Here is a 20,555-nt window from a genome sequence, read left to right on the forward strand (position 1 = left end):
TCTGCCTTTCCTGTCTAGTTTATGTTAATTTGTTATGATGTCATTTCCTGAAGCAATGATAACTCTAAAATCATCAAGTTATAAGTCAATGTAGCAAAATTAAAGTATACAAACATAGATTTTGAAACAAAACATTATTTTATTTCGTTACATAGATTTATTACACTCATAAAGCCTTTTTTAAACACATTGCCACATATTTGCAACATATTATTTATATGCAAAATTAAGACATATTTTTTCCCAACAATAATACAAAAAAAAAAGATTCTAACATTATAAAATTAATGATCTGAAAATAATTGGCTACTGAAATAACCATGAGGTTGTTCTCGTGACTGCAAATTTACATTTAACGGAGGGTGAATATTCATTTGGCTATTTTGGGGTTTTTGAGTTGTTATGGGTTGTTGAAAGTATTGTTGTTGGCCAGTTGGATTATAGGTATTTTGATTAACGGAATAATGTCTGGGTATGTAGATTGGGTTGGTGGCCATCAGTATTCTTTTGGGTTGGTGGGTTTTTCACATCTTCAAAAATCTGTTCGATTTTCGAAATAATGGAGCCTGAAGAAGGGAACCTACCCTCTTCCTCATAGCAACTCAGCATCCCACATATGGCTGTCATGCATGTATTTTTTTTCTTTGCATCTTTAATTTTACGAATTCTACCTGCAATACTAATGCCAAAATGATCTATGTCATCTTCTTGTGCAGTAGTATTTAGTAATTTCAATGTTTCATTACATATCACTTCTTCCTCTAATTGTATATTTTTGGTATTTTTTTTTGTTTTTTGGCTTTATATATTTTGAGGGACCAGAGCTAATTGGTGTGGATCTTGGTGGTGATTTTTCAGGGACACTAACAATTTCAATCTCCCCTTCATTTTCAGAGGAATTGTGATCCATACTGGCAGATGGCCCTTCCTGGTGTTGTTGATGAAGGCTCTCTTGCCCTTCTTCATCATCAACAGGTGTTTCTGTTGCTACATTTCCAGAAGTTCTGTTGAAGGGAAAGAAAACATACAAATCAATAAAAACCAATTTAAATAAGTGTGATGATAACATTATTGTAATAAAACAATGCAAACATACTGTTACATGAATACGTACTCTCTTGTTTTGCGACTTGTGCATAAAAAGGACAGTTCATCATAATAGATGAAATTGGGTTTTTTGGGTGAACTCCCACTTTTCATGCCCTCATTCCTTAGCTTATGAAAACGGTCCTTTACAGAACGCCATCTTTTGCGCACGTCAAGCTCTATTACAATTTTACATGTAAAAAAACAAACAAAAAATAATAATAATAATTGTAAATTTTGTTTTTAAAATTAAAATTTTTAACAGGCCGATAAATATTATACCAATTCTATGTTGTAAGGCTGCATCAGCCTCATGCCATTGTGGGAACAGTTCTGCACAAATTGTTCCCCAACAGTCCATCCTCTTTGTTTTCTGCATATAATCAGGGCATGTAGGATCCCATAGGCATGGCATGGATTCAACCTGTTAGGTAATTTATAAATAAATACCAGCAGTATAGAAACAGGTGATGAGAAGCCGTTCCCAAATTACCTCTCAAAATTAAGATAAGTATCAGCAGTGAGAAAGGGAATAATACATAACTTTTATTAGAATTATTAAAAAAATTGCGTAGTGCTGCAATTTATAAATTAATTTTTTGTGCAAAAAAATGAAACAATACTCATGTCCAAGAGGACCAACAAAGATAGCGTTGGAGCCCCCCCGGTGGTGTCCGTCAATGATAGACCATAATCACCAGATGGACATTGAGGGGCTTCGACGCCAAATCAGTGTCCAAGATTCATAGACACTGTGAATTTGATGACTACTATGAGCCGGATAAATGGGGCAACAACCTATAATCCTATTAGTCAGGTTAGGGTCATGGGAGGATATATTCCAGTGGGAACCAAGCCCCCCAATAGGACTCACCAATGTAATATACAGTATGGGGTTACTAAATCCCCCAAAAAACAAGCTTTTCATACATGTAAACACCAATTACCAACCATAACCTAACAGAAATCTAACAAAAATCCATCCAAGATCACAGTGGTGTTTCTTGGATTTAATTCAGAGTATAATCACGGCAGTAAACATATAGGTATAATTATTGCCTCTTGCTTATAATGACCGGCTCATTTATACATCATGCAATTATAAATAGAGAAATGGAATGGTCTCACCCAGTTGTAGGTGCAGGTCAGTAGTTAGAAGGGGGTCATCAGGATAGATGAATCGGGTGGCTGTCCATGGCCGGGCAGGAGCTCTCTCCCTGGCAGGAACTAGCTGAACCCTCAAGCCCCATTAGCTCCAGCCCTTACAAGGACCGTCCCAAACTGACCCTGATTAAATTAGCCCTAAAGATTCATCACCATGGAACCTCCCGACGCGTTTCCTCCGCCAGGATTCATCAGGGGAGATACTGTAGGTGAAGGGCTCAAGATGCAGGTATAGAGACCCCAACATACAAGTGGTCAGACTCTAGGGTCATGTCTATGAATCTTGGACACTGATTTGGCGTCGAAGCCCCTCAATGTCCATCTGGTGATTATGGTCTATCATTGACGGACACCACCGGGGGGGCTCCAACGCTATCTTTGTTGGTCCTCTTGGACATGAGTATTGTTTCATTTTTTTGCACAAAAAATTAATTTATAAATTGCAGCACTACGCAATTTTTTTAATAATTCTAATAAAAGTTATGTATTATTCCCTTTCTCACTGCTGATACTTATCGTAATTTATAAATATTGTTATTAAGTGATTACTAAATTTATAAGAAAATTATAAAGGTATACCTTAACATTATAACATTTGTCTTGCAAATTCTGCAAACAAACATCACAGAACATATACAAAAATTAAATAAGGTAAGTATTTATAACATTTTAGACACAAATTACTTTGGTAGTAGGATTGCAACAATTTGTGAAGTTGTCAAGGAATATTATGTCTATTTTTAACGCCATTTATTAAAAAGTTCTTACCTATAGTTAATGAATAATTGGATAAAAAATGAGAAATATTCATGTACTTACCATAGAAATTAATTTAGCAACATCTATTTTCATTCTTTGGAACCAAGCCATTTTATATTTAACTAGCTCCAAGTATGTATAGTATGAGAAATCACAATAGTAGCAGGCACTGAAACATACACAGCTCTGTATTTATAGTAAAAAGGAAGTGATGTAGGTAATGACGTTTCTGGCTTGTTTATTTCCCACCTGCAACTGCGTTTTTGCTTAGGAAAACGCTGGTAAAAAGCATGTAAAACGCATATTAAACGCAGAATATTCACTCCAACATGCGTTTTGCCATTTCTCATTGACTCCAATGTTAAGGAAACGCTACAGAAATGGCAAAAACAACTGACATGCTGCTTCTTTTTCAGCATGGTTTTTGACCACAAATATGCAAATTAAACGCTGCAGAAAAAAAAGCAAAGTGAAGACAGGATTTCTGCTTTTCCCATAGACTTTGCTGGAAAACAAAAACGCATGCGTTTTAGTGCAAAAACGCTGCTGCTGAAAACGCTGCAGAAACGCGGAAAAAAACGCAACGTGCGAACATAGCCTTAGGCTACTTTCACACATCAGTTTTCTGCATTCAGGCACAATCCTTTTTTTTCCTGATCCAAAGGATCCGGGAAAAAAAATGTAAAGCCGTATCCACCGGATCCGGTTTTTAACGGATCTGTTATGCCGGATGCGTAAAAAACCGGATCCGTTGGATCCGTTTTGCATCCGTTTTTGCATCCGATTTGTCTGTTTTTTTTGATGGATCAGGTTTTTTAGTTAATTTGGTGCATGCGCAGTTAACAAAAACGGATCCGGCAGCCGCATCCATATTTTACCGCATTGCGCCGGATCCGACGTCCATAAGCTTTCATTGTAAAACACGCCGGATCCGGCACGATGCGGTTTTTTTGCCGGACAAAAAAACGTTGCAAGACACGTTGCCTCCGGCCGCCGCTTTAATTAATTTTGCCGCATCCGGAAAAAAACGGATGCAACGCAAAGCCATCAGGTACAATCCGGTAACAATGCAAATCTATGGGGATAAAACGGATGCGGTACCGGATCCGTTTAACTCGTTTTTTTCCGGATTGTACCTGATGGAAAAAAACTGATGTGTGAAAGTAGCCTTACTGATGTATGTAAAGTGCTGTGGAATTAATGGCACTATATAAGTGAATAAATATAATATTATTATATTCTTTGGTTTTATGGTAATTTTTCCCAATACTAATCTTCTGTGTGCCGTTGCACTACTTTGGTGCTCCTTGACTTTCAGATCCAGTTTCAGTACAGCAGTATTATATGGGTTGGCACTCTGGCATTCTCCTCTGTATACGGTTACAGACTGTTATCTGTACCCCGCCGTGAGGCCATCCAGGATCTGTTTAATTGGTTAATAGTTTAGAAATTTGTGGCCAGCGGAGGGTAAATGATTGAATCAGACTCCGCTCACTGCAGCCGATACCCCACATGGCTGGAACGTCCTTATTACATGGCGATGACTTTTGCACCCTGAGCTGCCTGTTCTGTGCACTAATTACCCTGAGATCTAGTGACAGAGGTGACATTGCACAATTCATTCTATATGAGGCTGTTTTTCAGATTTACCATCCTGTTGAGGAATTTAGAATATAAACGGGGACCCCCTGAGACCCCTGCTGATAATAGTACAAAGCAGCAGAAATTGGTGAAGCTGATACAAAATGTTTTTTCTTTTATATTATTTTAATTCCAAAATCTTCTGTAAAATCTACTTATACCAAATCAATAAAACTAAATGATCACCTTTTTACAATTTTGAAGGTTTTTTGGTGATCTCGAGGAGCAGGCGCTCAGTGTTTGTTGGTCACACTATAGGCCCTGTGGCTTGTGAGCGCTGCATAGACTACAATTCCTACAGTATCTTAGGCTGTGTTCACACGTTGCTTTTTTGCTTATTTTGTTTTTTTTCATGAGTTTTATGCAAATTAAAAGCTAATTTTTACAGTACCAGGAAAAACTGAGACTCAAGAAATCTCACACACTTGCTTTTTTTTTCCTGACTGAAATGGAAAACTGCCGTGTTTTTGAAAGAAGCAGCTTTTTTTCACCATTGAAATCAATGAAAAAGGGCAAAAAGGCAAGTGCGTTTGCTTTTGTGGTGAATTAAACTAAATTTATTTAAATGTACTGTAGACAAATGACAGCAAAACGCAACTAAAAATGCAACAAAAACACAGGAAAATAAAAAGCAGCAAAAACCTTCTTTTGGAAGCAGCTTTTTAATACTTCTTAGAGCAGATTTTGCTGCAAAAAAAAAGCATCAAAAAAGCAATGTGTGAACATAGCCTTACCATGGGGGAAGAAGACCAGTGCATGCTCAGCACAAGTACAAGCAAATCTGTCCTCCTGACATAACGTAGTACATACTGGGTCTCAGAAAATCTTTGACCAGCAATGTGGCTGCTTCATTTATAGCTTATGGCTGAGCTCTCATTCGACCACCTATCTCTCCTGATTTCCCCATACACATGAGTGTTCAGCACGAATAGACATTAGTGGGTTTTCTGCAGAGAACATGGAGAAAGCCACTGCCAAACAGCTTTGACAGGAGCTTATCTTTTAATAGAAGGGTCAGGCATTAAAATTCAAACTAGTTAACCATTATCTGCCCCGATACTACCTGTCAAGGGGAGTCAGGAGAGCCCCATACACATTAAACTGTCAATCAATCTCAATATCAGTGGGATCGACCATCTAATGTGTATGGGGGCCTGAGGATCAAGATGACCATGCAGGCAGATTGTCCTCTTCTACGTATATTTATTCATGTGACATTTCTTGGACTCATTCATTCATCCATAAGTCACATACGTGTTCTTTACGGATGCAATACATACCCATTATAGCTTATGGGGCTGTTTGCACATTTTTTTTTGTTCAACATGTGCCCACAATCAAATCATGAAAATCTGTTTTTTTTTCATCCAAATGAATTAAAATTACCCATCCAAGTCTCTTGGTTCTTGAAACTCCTGGGCAGAACACGGATGGCATCTTTATGCAGTCTGTGATTAGCATTGCAATGTATAGGAAAAGCTTTGTCATTTATCTATTTATGAATACATGAAAATCACAGAAAAAACACTGATGGGAAAAACTGACACCCTGACCAAGAACTGATGGTGAAAATGGACACTAAGCAAACACTGATGAAACTTGGACCGCTATTTGCTTATGTGAAAAAACAGCGATGACAATGTCTAAAATCCAGTTATAAATTGTTAAAGTTCAATAATATAAACTTTTATAAATGTGCGTAGGATGTCAATCAATGTAGGCGATCTGAAAGATATATTTATGTCATTCTGCAGTGAGTACAAGGGGCTGGTGAAGCACAGCGGAGGATGTCACTGCGGAGCGGTTCGTTTTGAGGTTTGGGCATCTGCTGACCTCCATGTGTTTGATTGCAAGTAAGTTGTTAAGAAGTACAATGTGAAAATGCTATATATGTGCCAGCGTAAGGTAACATATACATAAGTGCAGTCGTGGCCATAAGTTTTGACACTGACAAAAGTTTTGGTTTTCATAAAAGTTTGGTGCTTCAATGTTTTAGTCAGATGTTTCTATGTTTAATAAAGTAGACTGTAAAGCGTTAATGGAAAGAGTTAATGCTGCCGTGAAGGAAAGGACAATCCAGGGATCTTCACCTAATGAAGGAGATGGAGTCTAAGAAATGCGTTGTTCAATAAAATCACCACTGAGGTATCCTCATATTGTCCTAAATCCTTTCCATTAGCGGTTTACAGTCTACATCCTCATGGGGCTGCAGCAGCCATGTCCTAGTGGTTGTGACTCTCACAACCTGACAAGGTGAGCCTTTTCCGTGTTTCACCCCCTTGTTTCTCACCCGGGTAAGACCCTATTTGCACTCCTCTGTCTTCCATTTACTTTCATTATGTTGACTGAAGTACAACCATAAGCTTTACATAAGTTTTAAAACTTTGAAAAAAACATCAAATTTATACAGTGGCTCAAGATGGCTCTTTGCCATGGCAGCTGGATATCGGCTTCTGGGTCAGATCCTGACTGATGACCCATTCTTGCCCAACCAGTGCTTTCAGCTTGTTGTGTTTGTCCATCCGCATTTTGAAGATTGAGAACAGGTTCCTAATGGGATTGAGATCTATGGACCCAAAATGTAAATGTTTTATTCACCAAGCCACTAAGTTATCACTTAGCTTTGTGCCATGGTCTCCATCGTGCTGGAAAAAGCATGGTTCGTGACCAAGTGGCTCCTGGATGGTTGGGATAAGTTGCTCTTGGAGGATGTTTAGATGCCATTCTTTATTCATGGCAGTATTCTTATACAAAATTGTGACTGAGCCCCCCTCCATGGATGAAAAGACCCCTCACATGAATGATCTCAGGATGCTTTACTGTTGGCAGACACAGGACGCATGGTAGTTCTCAGCTTTTCATTTCCGGACAATCATTCTTCCAAATGTCCCAAACAGTCTGAAGGGGCTTCATCATAGGAAATAACTTTTCTTTGTCGCTCCATTGGGAGACCCAGACAATTGGGGTGTATAGGCTATGCCTCCGGAGGCCGCACAAAGTATTACACTTAAAAGTGTTAAGCCCCTCCCCTTCTGCCTATACACCCCCCGTGCTCCCACGGGCTCCTCAGTTTTTTGCTTTGTGCGAAGGAGGTCAGAGACGCACGCACAGCTCCACAGATTGGTCAGCAGCAGCTGCTGACCATGTCGGATGGAAGAAAAGTGGGCCCATATAGAGCCCCCAGCATGCTCCCTTCTCACCCCACTCTTGTCGGTGGTGTTGTAAGGTTGAGGTATCCATTGCGGGTACGGAGGCTGGAGCCCACATGCTGTTTTCCTTCCCCATCCCCCTCAGGGCTCTGGGTGAAGTGGGATCCTATCGGTCTCCAGGCACTGAGACCGTGCTTCATCCACAACTCCTGTGGAGCCTGCTGGATAGGAGCCGGGTATCGTTCAGGGACATGGCCCTGCTACTTGGAGGTACTCTGTATCCCTGTGGGGACAGCGCACAGCAACACTCCAGCTTTGCTGGGTGTGCTAGTGCACCGGGGACCACGGCGCTGACCGGGTTAATATGTGCCATTACACACTCAGCGTTGCTGAGTGTGTTTATGTATAGGGACTGCCGCACTGACCGCCGCGGCCATGGAAACACTGCGGCGCGGCTGGGACTTGTAGTGCGCCGGGGACTTTCACGCCGGCCGCGCTTTTACGGCGGCCGCGTTTATTACTAGAGTCCCCGGCTTTTTGCGGCCTAGTTTCCTTTCCTCCCGCCCACAGCCCTGACAGGCAGGGGAAGGGCGGGACGCTGCACAGAACGAGCAGCACTGAGGGCTGGAGCATGCTTTGCATACTCCACCCCTCTCACTGTGCACAGTGCGGGCACCAGTTCCCGCTCTTTCTGGGTCACGCCCACGGCTCCCTCCTCTCCTCAGGACGCCGGCAGCCATTCCTGTCAGCTCCTCGGACGCTGCAGAGGGGGACAAAGTCTGGGAGACCCAGGCAGGGACTCTGGTGGCCTCACAACCGCTTTAGGCGGGTGGTAAGCAGCACCTGTGGTGCTAGCCCCATTGTGCAGTAGTGTAACATTATATGTTTATGGTATATATGTTTTACACTGTATGGTGCACAGTTGATTTCTGGCTATATACCCTATTGTGTTACTCAGGGAAGATAATAGCATGGCGCCCACGAAAGGCAGGGGTGCCAAAACACAGGCTTATTATGTTGCCTGCGCCGCATGTACGACCCCGCTACCGGCAGGTTCCACTGACCCTCATTGTGTGCACTGTTCGGCCCCTGTGGCACTTACTCAGCCGGAGCCTCTGCTAAGAGGAGCCCAGGGGGAGCCACCTGCTAACACTGTTCAGGTGACGGGGACGGAGTTTGCAAAACTCTCTGAGACTATGGCTAAGATACTAGAAGCCTTGCAGTCCAGGCCGGTATCTCAGCACAGGGACTCTGTTGAATCTTTGTTCCCTGGCCCACCTCAGCTGGACCAACAATGTCCTCCCGGGGTATCTCATGGATCCCAGGCTGAGGGTTCTGACACAGACCCCAGCCCCAGACCGACTAAGCGAGCTCGCTTAGATTTTCCCTCGACATCATCATATTGTGCAGGGTCTCAGAGGGGGGAATCTCTGGTTGATGATACGGAGACAGCTGATCAGGATTCTGATCCTGAGGCCGCTCTCAATCTTGATACTCCGGACGGGGACGCCATAGTGAACGACCTTATTGCGTCCATCAATCGTATGTTGGATATTTCTCCCTCAGCTCCTCCGGTGGAGGAGTCAGCTTCTCAGCAGGAGAAATTCCGTTTCAGGTTTCCCAAGCGTACACCGAGTATGTTTCTGGACCACTCTGATTTCAGAGAGGCAGTCCAGAATCACCATGCTTGTCCAGATAAGCGTTTTTCTAAGCGCCTTAAGGATACACGTTATCCTTTTCCCCCTGACGTGGTCAAAAGTTGGGCTCAGTGTCCCAAAGTGGATCCTCCAATCTCCAGACTGGCAGCTAGATCCATACTTGCAGTGGAAGATGGGGCTTCACTCAAAGATGCCACTGACAGGCAGATGGAACTCTGGTTGAAATCCATCTATGAAGCTATCGGCGCTTCTTTTGCCCCAGCGTTCGCAGCTGTATGGGCGCTACAAGCTATCTCAGCAGGTCAAGCGCAAATTGACGCAGCCACACGCACGTCCGCGCCACAGGTGGCGTCCATAACCACTCAGACGTCGGCATTTGCGTCTTACGCTATTAATGCTGTCCTGGACTCTGCGAGCCGTACGGCGGTTGCAGCCGCCAATTCGGTGGTACTCCGCAGGGCCTTGTGGCTACGGGAATGGAAGGCAGATTCTGTTTCCAAAAAGCGCTTAACCAGTTTGCCAATTTCTGGCGACCGATTGTTTGGCGAGCGTTTGGATGAAATCATCAAACAATCCAAGGGAAAGGATACATCCTTACCCCAGCCCAAACCGAACATACCCCAACAGAGGAAGGGGCAGTCGAGGTTTCGGTCCTTTCGGGGCGCGGGCAGGTCCCAATTCTCCTCGTCCAAAAGGCCTCAGAAAGATCAAAGGAACTCTGACGCATGGCGGTCTAAGTCACGTCCTAAAAAGGCCACCGGAGGTGCCGCTACCAAAGCGGCTTCCTCATGACTTTCGGCCTCCTCACTCCGCATCTTCGGTCGGTGGCAGGCTCTCCCGCTTTTGCGACGCCTGGCTGCGACGGGTAAAAGACCGTTGGGTGAGAGACATTCTGTCTCACGGTTACAAGATAGAGTTCACCTCTCGTCCCCCGACTCGATTCTTCAGGTCATCCCCGCCTCCCGAGCGAGCCGAGGCTCTTCTGCAGGCGGTGGGCATTCTGAAGGCAGAAGGAGTGGTGGTCCCTGTTCCTCTTCAGCAACAGGGCCACGGTTTTTACTCCAACTTGTTTGTGGTCCCAAAGAAGGACGGGTCTTTCCGTCCTGTCCTGGACCTGAAACTTCTCAACAAACACGTAACGACCAGGCAGTTCCGGATGGAATCCCTCCGCTCCGTCATCACCTCAATGTCCCAAGGAGATTTCCTTGCATCGATCGATATCAAAGATGCTTATCTCCACGTACCGATTGCTCCAGAGCACCAGCGCTTCTTGCGCTTCGCCATAGAAAACGAACACCTGCAGTTCGTGGCACTGCCGTTCGGCCTGGCAACAGCCCCACGGGTTTTCACCAAGGTTATGGCTACTGTAGTAGCAGTCCTCCACTCTCAGGGTCACTCGGTGATCCCTTACTTGGACGATCTCCTGATCAAGGCACCCTCTCAAGAGGCATGCCAACACAGCCTCGACGCTACCCTGGAGACTCTCCAGAGTTTCGGGTGGATCATCAATTTTCCAAAGTCAAATCTGACACCGGCCCAATCGCTCACATACCTTGGCATGGAGTTTCATACCCTCTCAGCGATAGTGAAGCTTCCGCTGATCAAGCAGCGGTCACTACAGACAGGGGTACAATCTCTCCTTCAAGGCCAGTCACACCCCTTGAGGCGCCTCATGCACTTCCTGGGGAAGATGGTGGCAGCAATGGAGGCAGTTCCTTTCGCGCAGTTTCACCTGCGTCCTCTTCAATGGGACATCCTACGCAAATGGGACAGGAAGCCGACGTCCCTCGACAGGAACGTCTCCCTCTCTCAGGCGACCAAAGCTTCCCTTCGGTGGTGGCTTCTTCCCACTTCATTATCGAAGGGGAAATCCTTCCTACCCCCATCCTGGGAGGTGGTCACGACGGACGCGAGTCTGTCAGGGTGGGGAGCGGTTTTTCTCCACCACAGGGCTCAGGGTACGTGGACCCAGCAAGAGTCCTCGCTTCAGATCAATGTTCTGGAAATACGGGCAGTGTACCTTGCCCTGAAAGCGTTCCAGCAGTGGCTGGAAGGCAAGCAGATCAGAATTCAGTCGGACAATTCCACAGCGGTGGCATACATCAACCACCAAGGCGGCACACGCAGTCGGCAAGCCTTCCAGGAAGTCCGGCGGATTTTGATGTGGGTGGAAGCCACGGCCTCCACCATCTCTGCAGTTCACATTCCAGGCGTGGAAAACTGGGAAGCAGATTATCTCAGTCGCCAGGGCATGGACGCAGGGGAATGGTCCCTTCACCCGGACGTGTTTCAGGAGATCTGTTGCCGCTGGGGGGTGCCGGACGTCGACCTCATGGCGTCCCGGCACAACAACAAGGTACCGACGTTCATGGCACGGTCTCAAGATCCCAGAGCTCTGGCGGCAGACGCCTTAGTTCAGGATTGGTCGCAGTTTCAGCTCCCTTATGTGTTTCCTCCGCTGGCACTGTTGCCCAGAGTGTTACGCAAGATCAGGGCCGACTGCCGCCGCGTCATCCTCGTCGCTCCAGACTGGCCGAGGCGGTCGTGGTACCCGGATCTGTGGCATCTCACGGTCGGCCAACCGTGGGCACTACCAGACCGACCAGACTTGCTATCTCAAGGGCCGTTTTTCCATCTGAATTCTGCGGCCCTCAACCTGACTGTGTGGCCATTGAGTCCTGGATCCTAGCGTCTTCAGGGTTATCTCAAGACGTCATTGCCACTATGAGACAGGCTAGGAAACCAACGTCCGCCAAGATCTACCACAGGACGTGGAAAATTTTCCTGTCGTGGTGCTCTGCTTAGGGTTTTTCTCCCTGGCCTTTTGCCTTGCCCACTTTTCTGTCCTTCCTTCAATCTGGACTGGAAAAGGGTTTGTCGCTCGGCTCCCTTAAGGGACAAGTCTCAGCGCTCTCTGTGTTTTTCCAGAAGCGCCTAGCCAGACTTCCACAGGTACGCACGTTCCTGCAGGGGGTTTGTCACATCGTTCCTCCTTACAAGCGGCCGTTAGAACCCTGGGATTTGAACAGGGTGCTGCTGGTTCTTCAGAAACCACCATTCGAGCCAATGAGAGATATTTCTCTCTCACGCCTTTCGCAGAAAGTGGTTTTTCTAGTAGCAGTCACTTCACTTCGGAGAGTGTCTGAGCTAGCAGCGCTGTCATGCAAAGCCCCTTTCCTGGTTTTTCACCAGGACAAGGTGGTTCTGCGTCCGGTTCCGGAATTTCTCCCTAAGGTGGTATCCCCCTTTCATCTCAATCAGGATATCTCCTTACCTTCTTTTTGTCCTCATCCAGTTCACCAATGTGAAAAGGATTTGCACTTGTTAGATCTGGTGAGAGCACTCAGACTCTACATTTCTCGTACGGCGCCCCTGCGCCGCTCGGATGCACTCTTTGTCCTTGTCGCTGGCCAGCGTAAAGGGTCACAGGCTTCCAAATCAACCTTGGCTCGGTGGATCAAGGAGCCAATTCTCGAAGCCTACCGTTCGGCTGGGCTTCCGGTTCCCTCAGGGCTGAAGGCCCATTCTACCAGAGCCGTGGGCGCGTCCTGGGCTTTGAGGCACCAGGCTACGGCTCAGCAGGTGTGTCAGGCGGCTACCTGGTCGAGCCTGCACACTTTCACGAAACACTATCAGGTGCATACCTATGCTTCGGCGGATGCCAGCCTAGGTAGACGAGTCCTTCAGGCGGCGGTTGCCCACCTGTAGGAAGAGGCCGTTTTACGGCTCTCTTACGAGGTATTATTTTACCCACCCAGGGACTGCTTTTGGACGTCCCAATTGTCTGGGTCTCCCAATGGAGCGACAAAGAAGAAGGGAATTTTGTTTACTTACCGTAAATTCCTTTTCTTCTAGCTCCAATTGGGAGACCCAGCACCCGCCCCTGTTTTTTTGTGTACACATGTTGTTCATGTTGAATGGTTTCAGTTCTCCGATATTCCTTCGGATTGAAGTTACTTTAAACCAGTTTATAATTTTTTTTTCCTCCTTCTTGCTTTTGCACCAAAACTGAGGAGCCCGTGGGAGCACGGGGGGTGTATAGGCAGAAGGGGAGGGGCTTAACACTTTTAAGTGTAATACTTTGTGCGGCCTCCGGAGGCATAGCCTATACACCCCAATTGTCTGGGTCTCCCAATTGGAGCTAGAAGAAAAGGAATTTACGGTAAGTAAACAAAATTCCCTTCTTCATTGAGCACAGGGTTTGGACTGTAGAGGACTGGGGTAAAGTTATTTCCTATGATGAAGCCACTTTAGACTGTTTGGGACATCCAGAAGAATGATTTTCCATAAAAGCCAAGGTGAGTGCTGCCTTGAGTCCTGTGTCATGCCAACAGTAAAGAATTTGGAGACCATTCATGTGTAGGGGCCTTTCACCCATGGAGGAGGCTCACTCACACTGCCAGGAATAAATAATGGGATCTACACGTCCTCAGAGTGCAGCGTCTCCCAATGATTAAGCAGCAATTTGGTGATGAACTATTATACAAAAGTGACAAATGAGTGGCTCAGTGAATAAAATGTTGACATTTTGGGTCCATATCCAGGAAATGTCCAAAATCCATTCTCATTGAGAATCTGTGGTCAATCCTCAAAAAGTGGTTGCACAAACGAAAACACAGAAATTGGACCAACTCCAAATACTGATTAGACAAGAATGGGTCATCAGTCAGGATTTGGCCCAGAAGCCGATATCTATCTGCCAGGGGAAAGAGCACAAGTCTTAAAAAATAAGGGACAATGCAGGAAATATTCAAACTTTGTATCAACTTGATGAATTTGTAAATAAAAAGTTAAAAAAGTATGAAATGCTGATAATTATTCATCAGTAAGCATAATAACATCTGACCAAAAGATTTTGAAAACACTGAAGCAGATCAAAGTGCGCCTACGCAGGACCCCAGTGTCGGCTAGTGTGCATGACGTATGTTCTACACAGCGGCCTGGGCTCTTATGTACAGTATAGTAGAATGCAGTATATAAGAGCTCACTTATAGGCCCCAAATCTGGTGACAGGTTCATTTAATCTTACTGCATTTTTCATCTTCCCAATTGCTGATAAAGGAGTTTCCAACAATGCTTATCATAAATCTATTGTATGTACAAGCTGTGTTATCCCAGTCTGCGTACTGGATGAAATATTATTATTATATTTTGATGGGAATGCTAACCCCAGCTATCAGCTGACTAGCAGCTGCTGCCATTCAAAAAGCTGCTCATTTTACAAACTTTACTTGCTTTTGTTTCAAAACCTATACATCCGAGCTGACAACTAAAGGTATGTATAGGATCCGCCTGATAATGCCAGTATAGCACTGGCTGCAGGGGAAATCTTTGGAAAGAGAAGGCTTCCCACTGCAAAATCGGGATTCACAAAGCACAAAAAGCAATCTTTTTTTTTTCCCTTAAACTACACAACTTTTCCAGGTATGTTTCATGTTCACTAAATATGAACCTGTGTGATGTGTACAGTTATGGCCAAATGTTTTGAGACTCACACAATTTTTTTTTTTTTCATGATTTCTTTTTAATTGAAAATTTTAAACCGTAAACAATAGGGTTAGCTTCAGGTTATATAGTAAAATCCTGGTGATTGGTGCGCTTTAATTGTCTTCCTCCATTAGCTTATGAAAAACATCTTCAGGGTTGACCACCATAATGTAAAAATGTAATTTTTGTGATGCAGTTTAATTTAGTTTAGATTTATTTTTTAGCTGCAGCATTTGTGTGAAGAAGCAGAATCGCCATTTCATCGTCCCATCATCGCGCTTCAAGATACTGAAGGTGGTGTATTTTTTCCATTTTGGTTCAGCTGAGACCCTGTATGTGCACTTTTATCAAATTTCTTTCTTGTCCTGTTTAAATTTATGTGTTGATGAATGTAAATCTGAAATCATTACTTTACATGCTTCTGATTTCATGGAGATGAAGCAAACAATCCTATTAATTTGCAGGGAAATTTTAAACCATTAGATTAAAATAGCTAAGTGAAAGCTTCCGTCGTGGAGTGTAAAGTTGGTGTCACACATAGCGACGACGACAACGACGTCGCTACTAAGTCACCATTTTCTGTGACGTAGCAGCGACGTCCCGTCGCTGTGTGTGACATCCAGCAACGAACTGGCCCCTGCTGTGAGGTCGCCGGTCGTTGCTGAATGTCCTGCTTCATTTTTTGGACGTTGCTCTCTCGCTGTGATGCACACATCGCTGTGTGTGACAGCGAGAGAGCAGCGAACTGAAGCGAGCAGAGAGCAGGAGCCGGCGTCTGGCAGCCTGCGGTAAGCTGTAACCATGGTAAACATCGGGTAACCAAGGAGCCCTTTCCTTGGTTACCCGATATTTACCTTAGTTACTAGCGTCCGCCACTCTCACGCTGCCAGTGCCGGCTCCCTGCTCCCTGCACACGTAGCTGGAGTACACATCGGGTAATTAACCCAATGTGTACTCTGGCTAGGAGTGCAGGGAACAGGGAGCCGGCACTGGCAGCGTGAGCGCAGCAGACGCCAGTAACTAAGGTAAATATCGGGTAACCAAGAGAAGTGCTTTCCTTGGTTACCTGATATTTACCTTAGTTACGCTTCCACGCGTCGCTGGGGGCTGGTCACTGGCGCTGGTGAGATCTGCCTGTTTGACAGCTCACCAGCGACCATGTAATGACGCAGCAGCGATCCTGATAAGGTCAGATCGCTGGTCGTAATCGCTGCTGCGTCGCTATGTGTGACACCACCTTAAGGCACTATTGACGTCATTATATTTTTTGCTTGGAACGGTCAATTAGAAATCAAGCAGATCAGATGTCTTGTGATGTACCGTATTTTTCAATTTATAAGACGCTCTGGATTATAAGACGCACCCCAAATTTGAAGGAGGAAAATACAAAAAAAAATATTTTTTTACTGTTAAAATGAGGGCAAGTCTTATAATCTTATATTAACTCACCAGGGGGAGCGGTGGTGGTGGAGCGGCTCAGGAAGGTCACAGGAGGCAGGGTAGGCAATGCTGCGGGCTCGGAGGAGGGGGTGTCGCGGCTTTGGAAGGCCAGTATTCGGAGGGTGGGCGATACTGCTTCGAGCTCGTTGGATGTCGCGGCGGCAAGGACCATTGATCTGCCGGCGGGCTGCTTTGAATCTCCCGCAGTTGACGAGATCGAGATTGAAAGCAGCCCGCAGTCTGTTAGCTCATCAATGGTGTTCACTTTGTGACACCACACAAGCCCGCAGTATCGCCGACCCTGCGCCACCACTGCCATATGGAGTTTGTAAGATGCACCCCTATTTTTCTCCCAGTTTTGGGGGAAAAAAAGTACGTCTTACAAACCGGAAAATATGGTAAATCAGTGACAATCTTTATTTTCTTTTTGATCATCTTTTAGATTTATGTTCCTTAAGGCCCTGTGCGCACGCTGCATATTTAACCGCGGAATTGCCGCGGAATTCGCTGAAGGAATGCTGCAGAAAATGTTTATAGCATTTCTCCAGTCATTCCCCAGCAAAATCTATGGGGATTAAAAAATGCTGTGTGCGCACACTGCGTTTTTTTTGTCCCTGCGGATTTTGCCGCGGAATTTCCGCTGCGGAATTAATGTGCATGTCACGTAATTTCCTCAGGTACCTGTGGCTTTTGCCATAGATAATGGTAAAAACCTGCAGGGACCAACCTGTGGAAAAACCGCAGCGATCGGCACCATAACCGCTGCAAATCCGCATGCGGATATTGGTGCGTTTTTTTACCGCAGGTGCCGGAATCTTTCAAAGGGTCCGGAATTTTCATAAGAAAATTCCATTTTCTAGCGCGCACAGGGCCTAAAATAGTTTTTTCCTCCTTATTATAGTCACTAATTATGCCATTAAGAAAATCCATCTGGTCTAGAAATAGAACTGTGATATGGTCAACTAATAGCATCAGTCTGGCGGATTTTATTTACCTACATTCAGGACCTTCTTTGCTGATTAGTGAAACCATAGAGTTCAATAGGGGTGTATTTTTCGCAAAATTGTAGATATACAGTGACATGTGTCACTCATAGGCTCTCATTAAAAAAATTACACTTGTATATGTTTTTGAGGCATACCTCTTTCTTCAGCGCTCTATTGGGAGACCCAGACGATTGGGGTATAGCTACTGCCCTCCGGAGGCCACACAAAGCACTACACTAAAAAGTGCAAGGCCCCTCCCCTTCTGGCTATACCCCCCCGTGGTATCACGGGTTCTCCAGTTTTCAAGCTTTGTGCGAAGGAGGTCAGACATCCACGCATAGCTCCACAGATTTTAGTCAGCAGTAGCTGCTGACTATTTCGGATGGAAGAAAAGAGGGCCCATATAGGGCCCCCAGCATGCTCCCTTCTCACCCGTTGATGGTGTTGTAAGGTTGAGGTACCTATTGCTGGTACGGAGGCTGGAGCCCACATGCTGCTTTCCTTCCACATCCCCCTGGGGGGCTCTGAGGAAGTGGGATCCTGCCGGCCTCAAAGCTCTGACGCCGGGCTCCATCCACAGACCCATTTGAACCTGCTGGATACGGAGCTGGAGTACCGTTCAGGGACATGGCCCTGCACCATTACAGGTACTCTGTGTCCCCGTACACACAGGCACAGCACACTCCAGACTTGCTGGGTGTGCTAGTGCGCCGGGGACAGTAAAGGGTTACAGTCACTGCAGCTTTGCTGAGTGACTTTGTGTTTTGGGAACTACCGCGCCGGACGCTCCGGGAGCGGCGGCGCGGCTGGGACTTGTAGTTCGCCGGGGACTGGGCGCCGACCGCGCTTTTACGGCGGCGGCGCTTATAACTCCAGTCCCCGGCTTCTGCGGCCTAGTGCCGCTTCGTTCCCGCCCCCTCCCTGTCACTCAGGGAAGGGGACAGACGCTGAGCAATCAGCAGCGCCGAGGGCTGGAGCCTTTTTACATGCTCCAGCCCTCTCACTGCACACTGTCGGACGCCGGATTCCCGCTCTGCCTTGGGGGCACGCCCACGGCCCGCCCCTACTCACACGAGCTGGGGAAGAAGCCGGCAGCCATTACTGCACCGAGCTCGGACTTTCGGCACCAAGGCAGGACGGTGGCGGCCATACACCCGCTTATAGGCGGGCGGTAAGAGGCACACATAGTGCTGACCAACGATATAACTGCAGTGTGTACATGTGTTGTTTTTAACTGCATAGGTCGCTATATGCCCGCTTGGGGAGCGACACATCAGCAGCAGGAAAGCAGGTGTGCTAAGGCACAGGCTTTCTAGGCTGCTTGTTTTGCACGACTGAGGTGTTCATTTGTGTTTATGCTGATATGCTATACATTGCACTGTACAGTCGCTAGTCTTAGCTATATTCTCCTGGAATGGCTAGACTACAGCAGCAGAAAACCAAGGGTGCTGGGGCACAGGTTTTTTTCTATGCTGCTTGTATTGCATGGGCTGCAGTGTGCATTTGTACTTGTGCTTGTATGCTATACATTGCACTGTATGGTCACTCTTCTGGGCTATATTCCCCTAGATGACTAGTCTACAGCAGCAGAAGAGCAGAGGTGCCAGGGCACAGGCTTCTATGCTGCTTGTATTGCATGTGCTGCAGTGTTCATTTGTACTTGTGCTTGTATGCTATACATTGCACTGTAGGGTCACTCTGCTGGGCTATATTCCCCTAGATGACTAGTATACAGCAGCAGAAGAGCAGGGGTGCCAGGGCACAGGCTTCTATGCTGCTTGTATTGCTTGTGCTGCAGTGGTCTTTTGTACTTTATGCCTGTATGCTATACATTGCAATGTACGGTCACCAATCTTGGCTATATACTTCTAGATAGCTAGTCGGCAGCGGCAAAAAAGCAACACAGATTTCAGTGCTGTTTTTACTACATGGGATGCTGTTCATGACACCGTCCCATTGTGTGCATGCTCCCCTGTAGCACGTCATCTGCCGGGGTCTCTAGCACTTCGTCTGCCGGGGCTCTACTAGTTGTGGCCAAAGAAACCTCCTGTCAACCCTGTCCATGGACAGGGACGGAGTAGTCATAATATAGAGACTTGCACCCATGGGCAATCTACTTGACCAAAAGGCAGCTCTTCAGGGCTTTGATACTGACACCGGGTGGTAACGCCATACGGAATGATCCTATACCGTCCATCAATGGAAGGTTGGATCTTTCTCCCTCAGCTCCCCCAGTGGAGATAGGAGACGAACAGGAGAAGTTCCTTTTCAGTATCTCACGCAGATATTGAGTATTTTTCTGGCCACGCTGACTTCAGAGAAGCAGTCCAAGAACACCACGCTTACCAGATAAGCGTCTTCTCCAAACGTTTTTAGGATACACGTTATCCCTTTTTCCCCTGACGTGGTCAGCGCTGGACCCAGGGTCCAAAGGTGGATTCTACAATCTCCAGGCTTGCATATAGAGCCATAGTTGCACTGGAGATGGGGCTTCACTTAAAGATGCCATTCACAGACAGATGGACTCTGGTTGAAATCTGTCTAGGAGGCTATCGGCGTGTCGGTTGCTCCGGCATCCACAGCCGTATTGGCAACCTAACCTTTTCAGCTGTTCTTGCGCAGCTGACCTTGAACAGGGACATCTGTACCGCAGAGGCGTCCGTAACCCCGCAATGTCTGCACTGCGACTTACCCTGTTAATACTGTCCTAAAAGTACAGTCGAGGTTTCGGTCCTTCCCAAGCTCCGGCAGGTCCCAATTGTCCTCGTGCAAAAGGGCTACAAAACCTCAGACGGGCTCAGATTCCGGCCGGGCTCAATCTCGCCCAAGGAAGGCAGTCGGAGGAACCGCTACCAAGGCGGTCTCCTCAGGACTCTCAGCTCTCTCTCTCTCTCTCCGCATCCGCGGTTGATGGCAGACTCCCCCGCCTTTGGCGACATTTAGCTGCCACAGGTCACAGACCGGTGGGTGACGGACATTGTGCTCACGTGCACAGGACAGTGTTCTGTTCTCGTCCTCCGACTCCATTCTTCAGAACGGCCCCACCTCTCCACCGAGCAGATGCCCTGCTGCAGGCGGTGGACGCTCTAAGAGCAGAAGGAGTGGTGATCCCTGTCCCCCCTCAGGAACGAGGGCGAGGGTTTGTACTCCAATCTCTTGTGGTTCCAAAAATGGACGGTTCCTTC

At 46.4% G+C, this 20,555-nt stretch overlaps 1 protein-coding gene across 1 annotated transcript in view; it reads left to right on the top strand.

Moving 5' to 3' along the window:
- The window catches only part of CENPV (centromere protein V), a 50,969-nt gene that overhangs the window by 16,428 nt on the left and 13,986 nt on the right, over positions 1-20,555 (top strand). The window contains exons 2-3 of the mRNA XM_075333162.1: positions 6,405-6,503; positions 15,169-15,238. Coding sequence (XP_075189277.1) covers positions 6,405-6,503; positions 15,169-15,238 — 169 coding nt within the window. The remainder of the gene's footprint in view (positions 1-6,404; positions 6,504-15,168; positions 15,239-20,555) is intronic.

This window comes from Anomaloglossus baeobatrachus, chromosome 2 (genome assembly GCF_048569485.1).
Source record: "Anomaloglossus baeobatrachus isolate aAnoBae1 chromosome 2, aAnoBae1.hap1, whole genome shotgun sequence".
NCBI lineage: Eukaryota > Metazoa > Chordata > Amphibia > Anura > Aromobatidae > Anomaloglossus > Anomaloglossus baeobatrachus.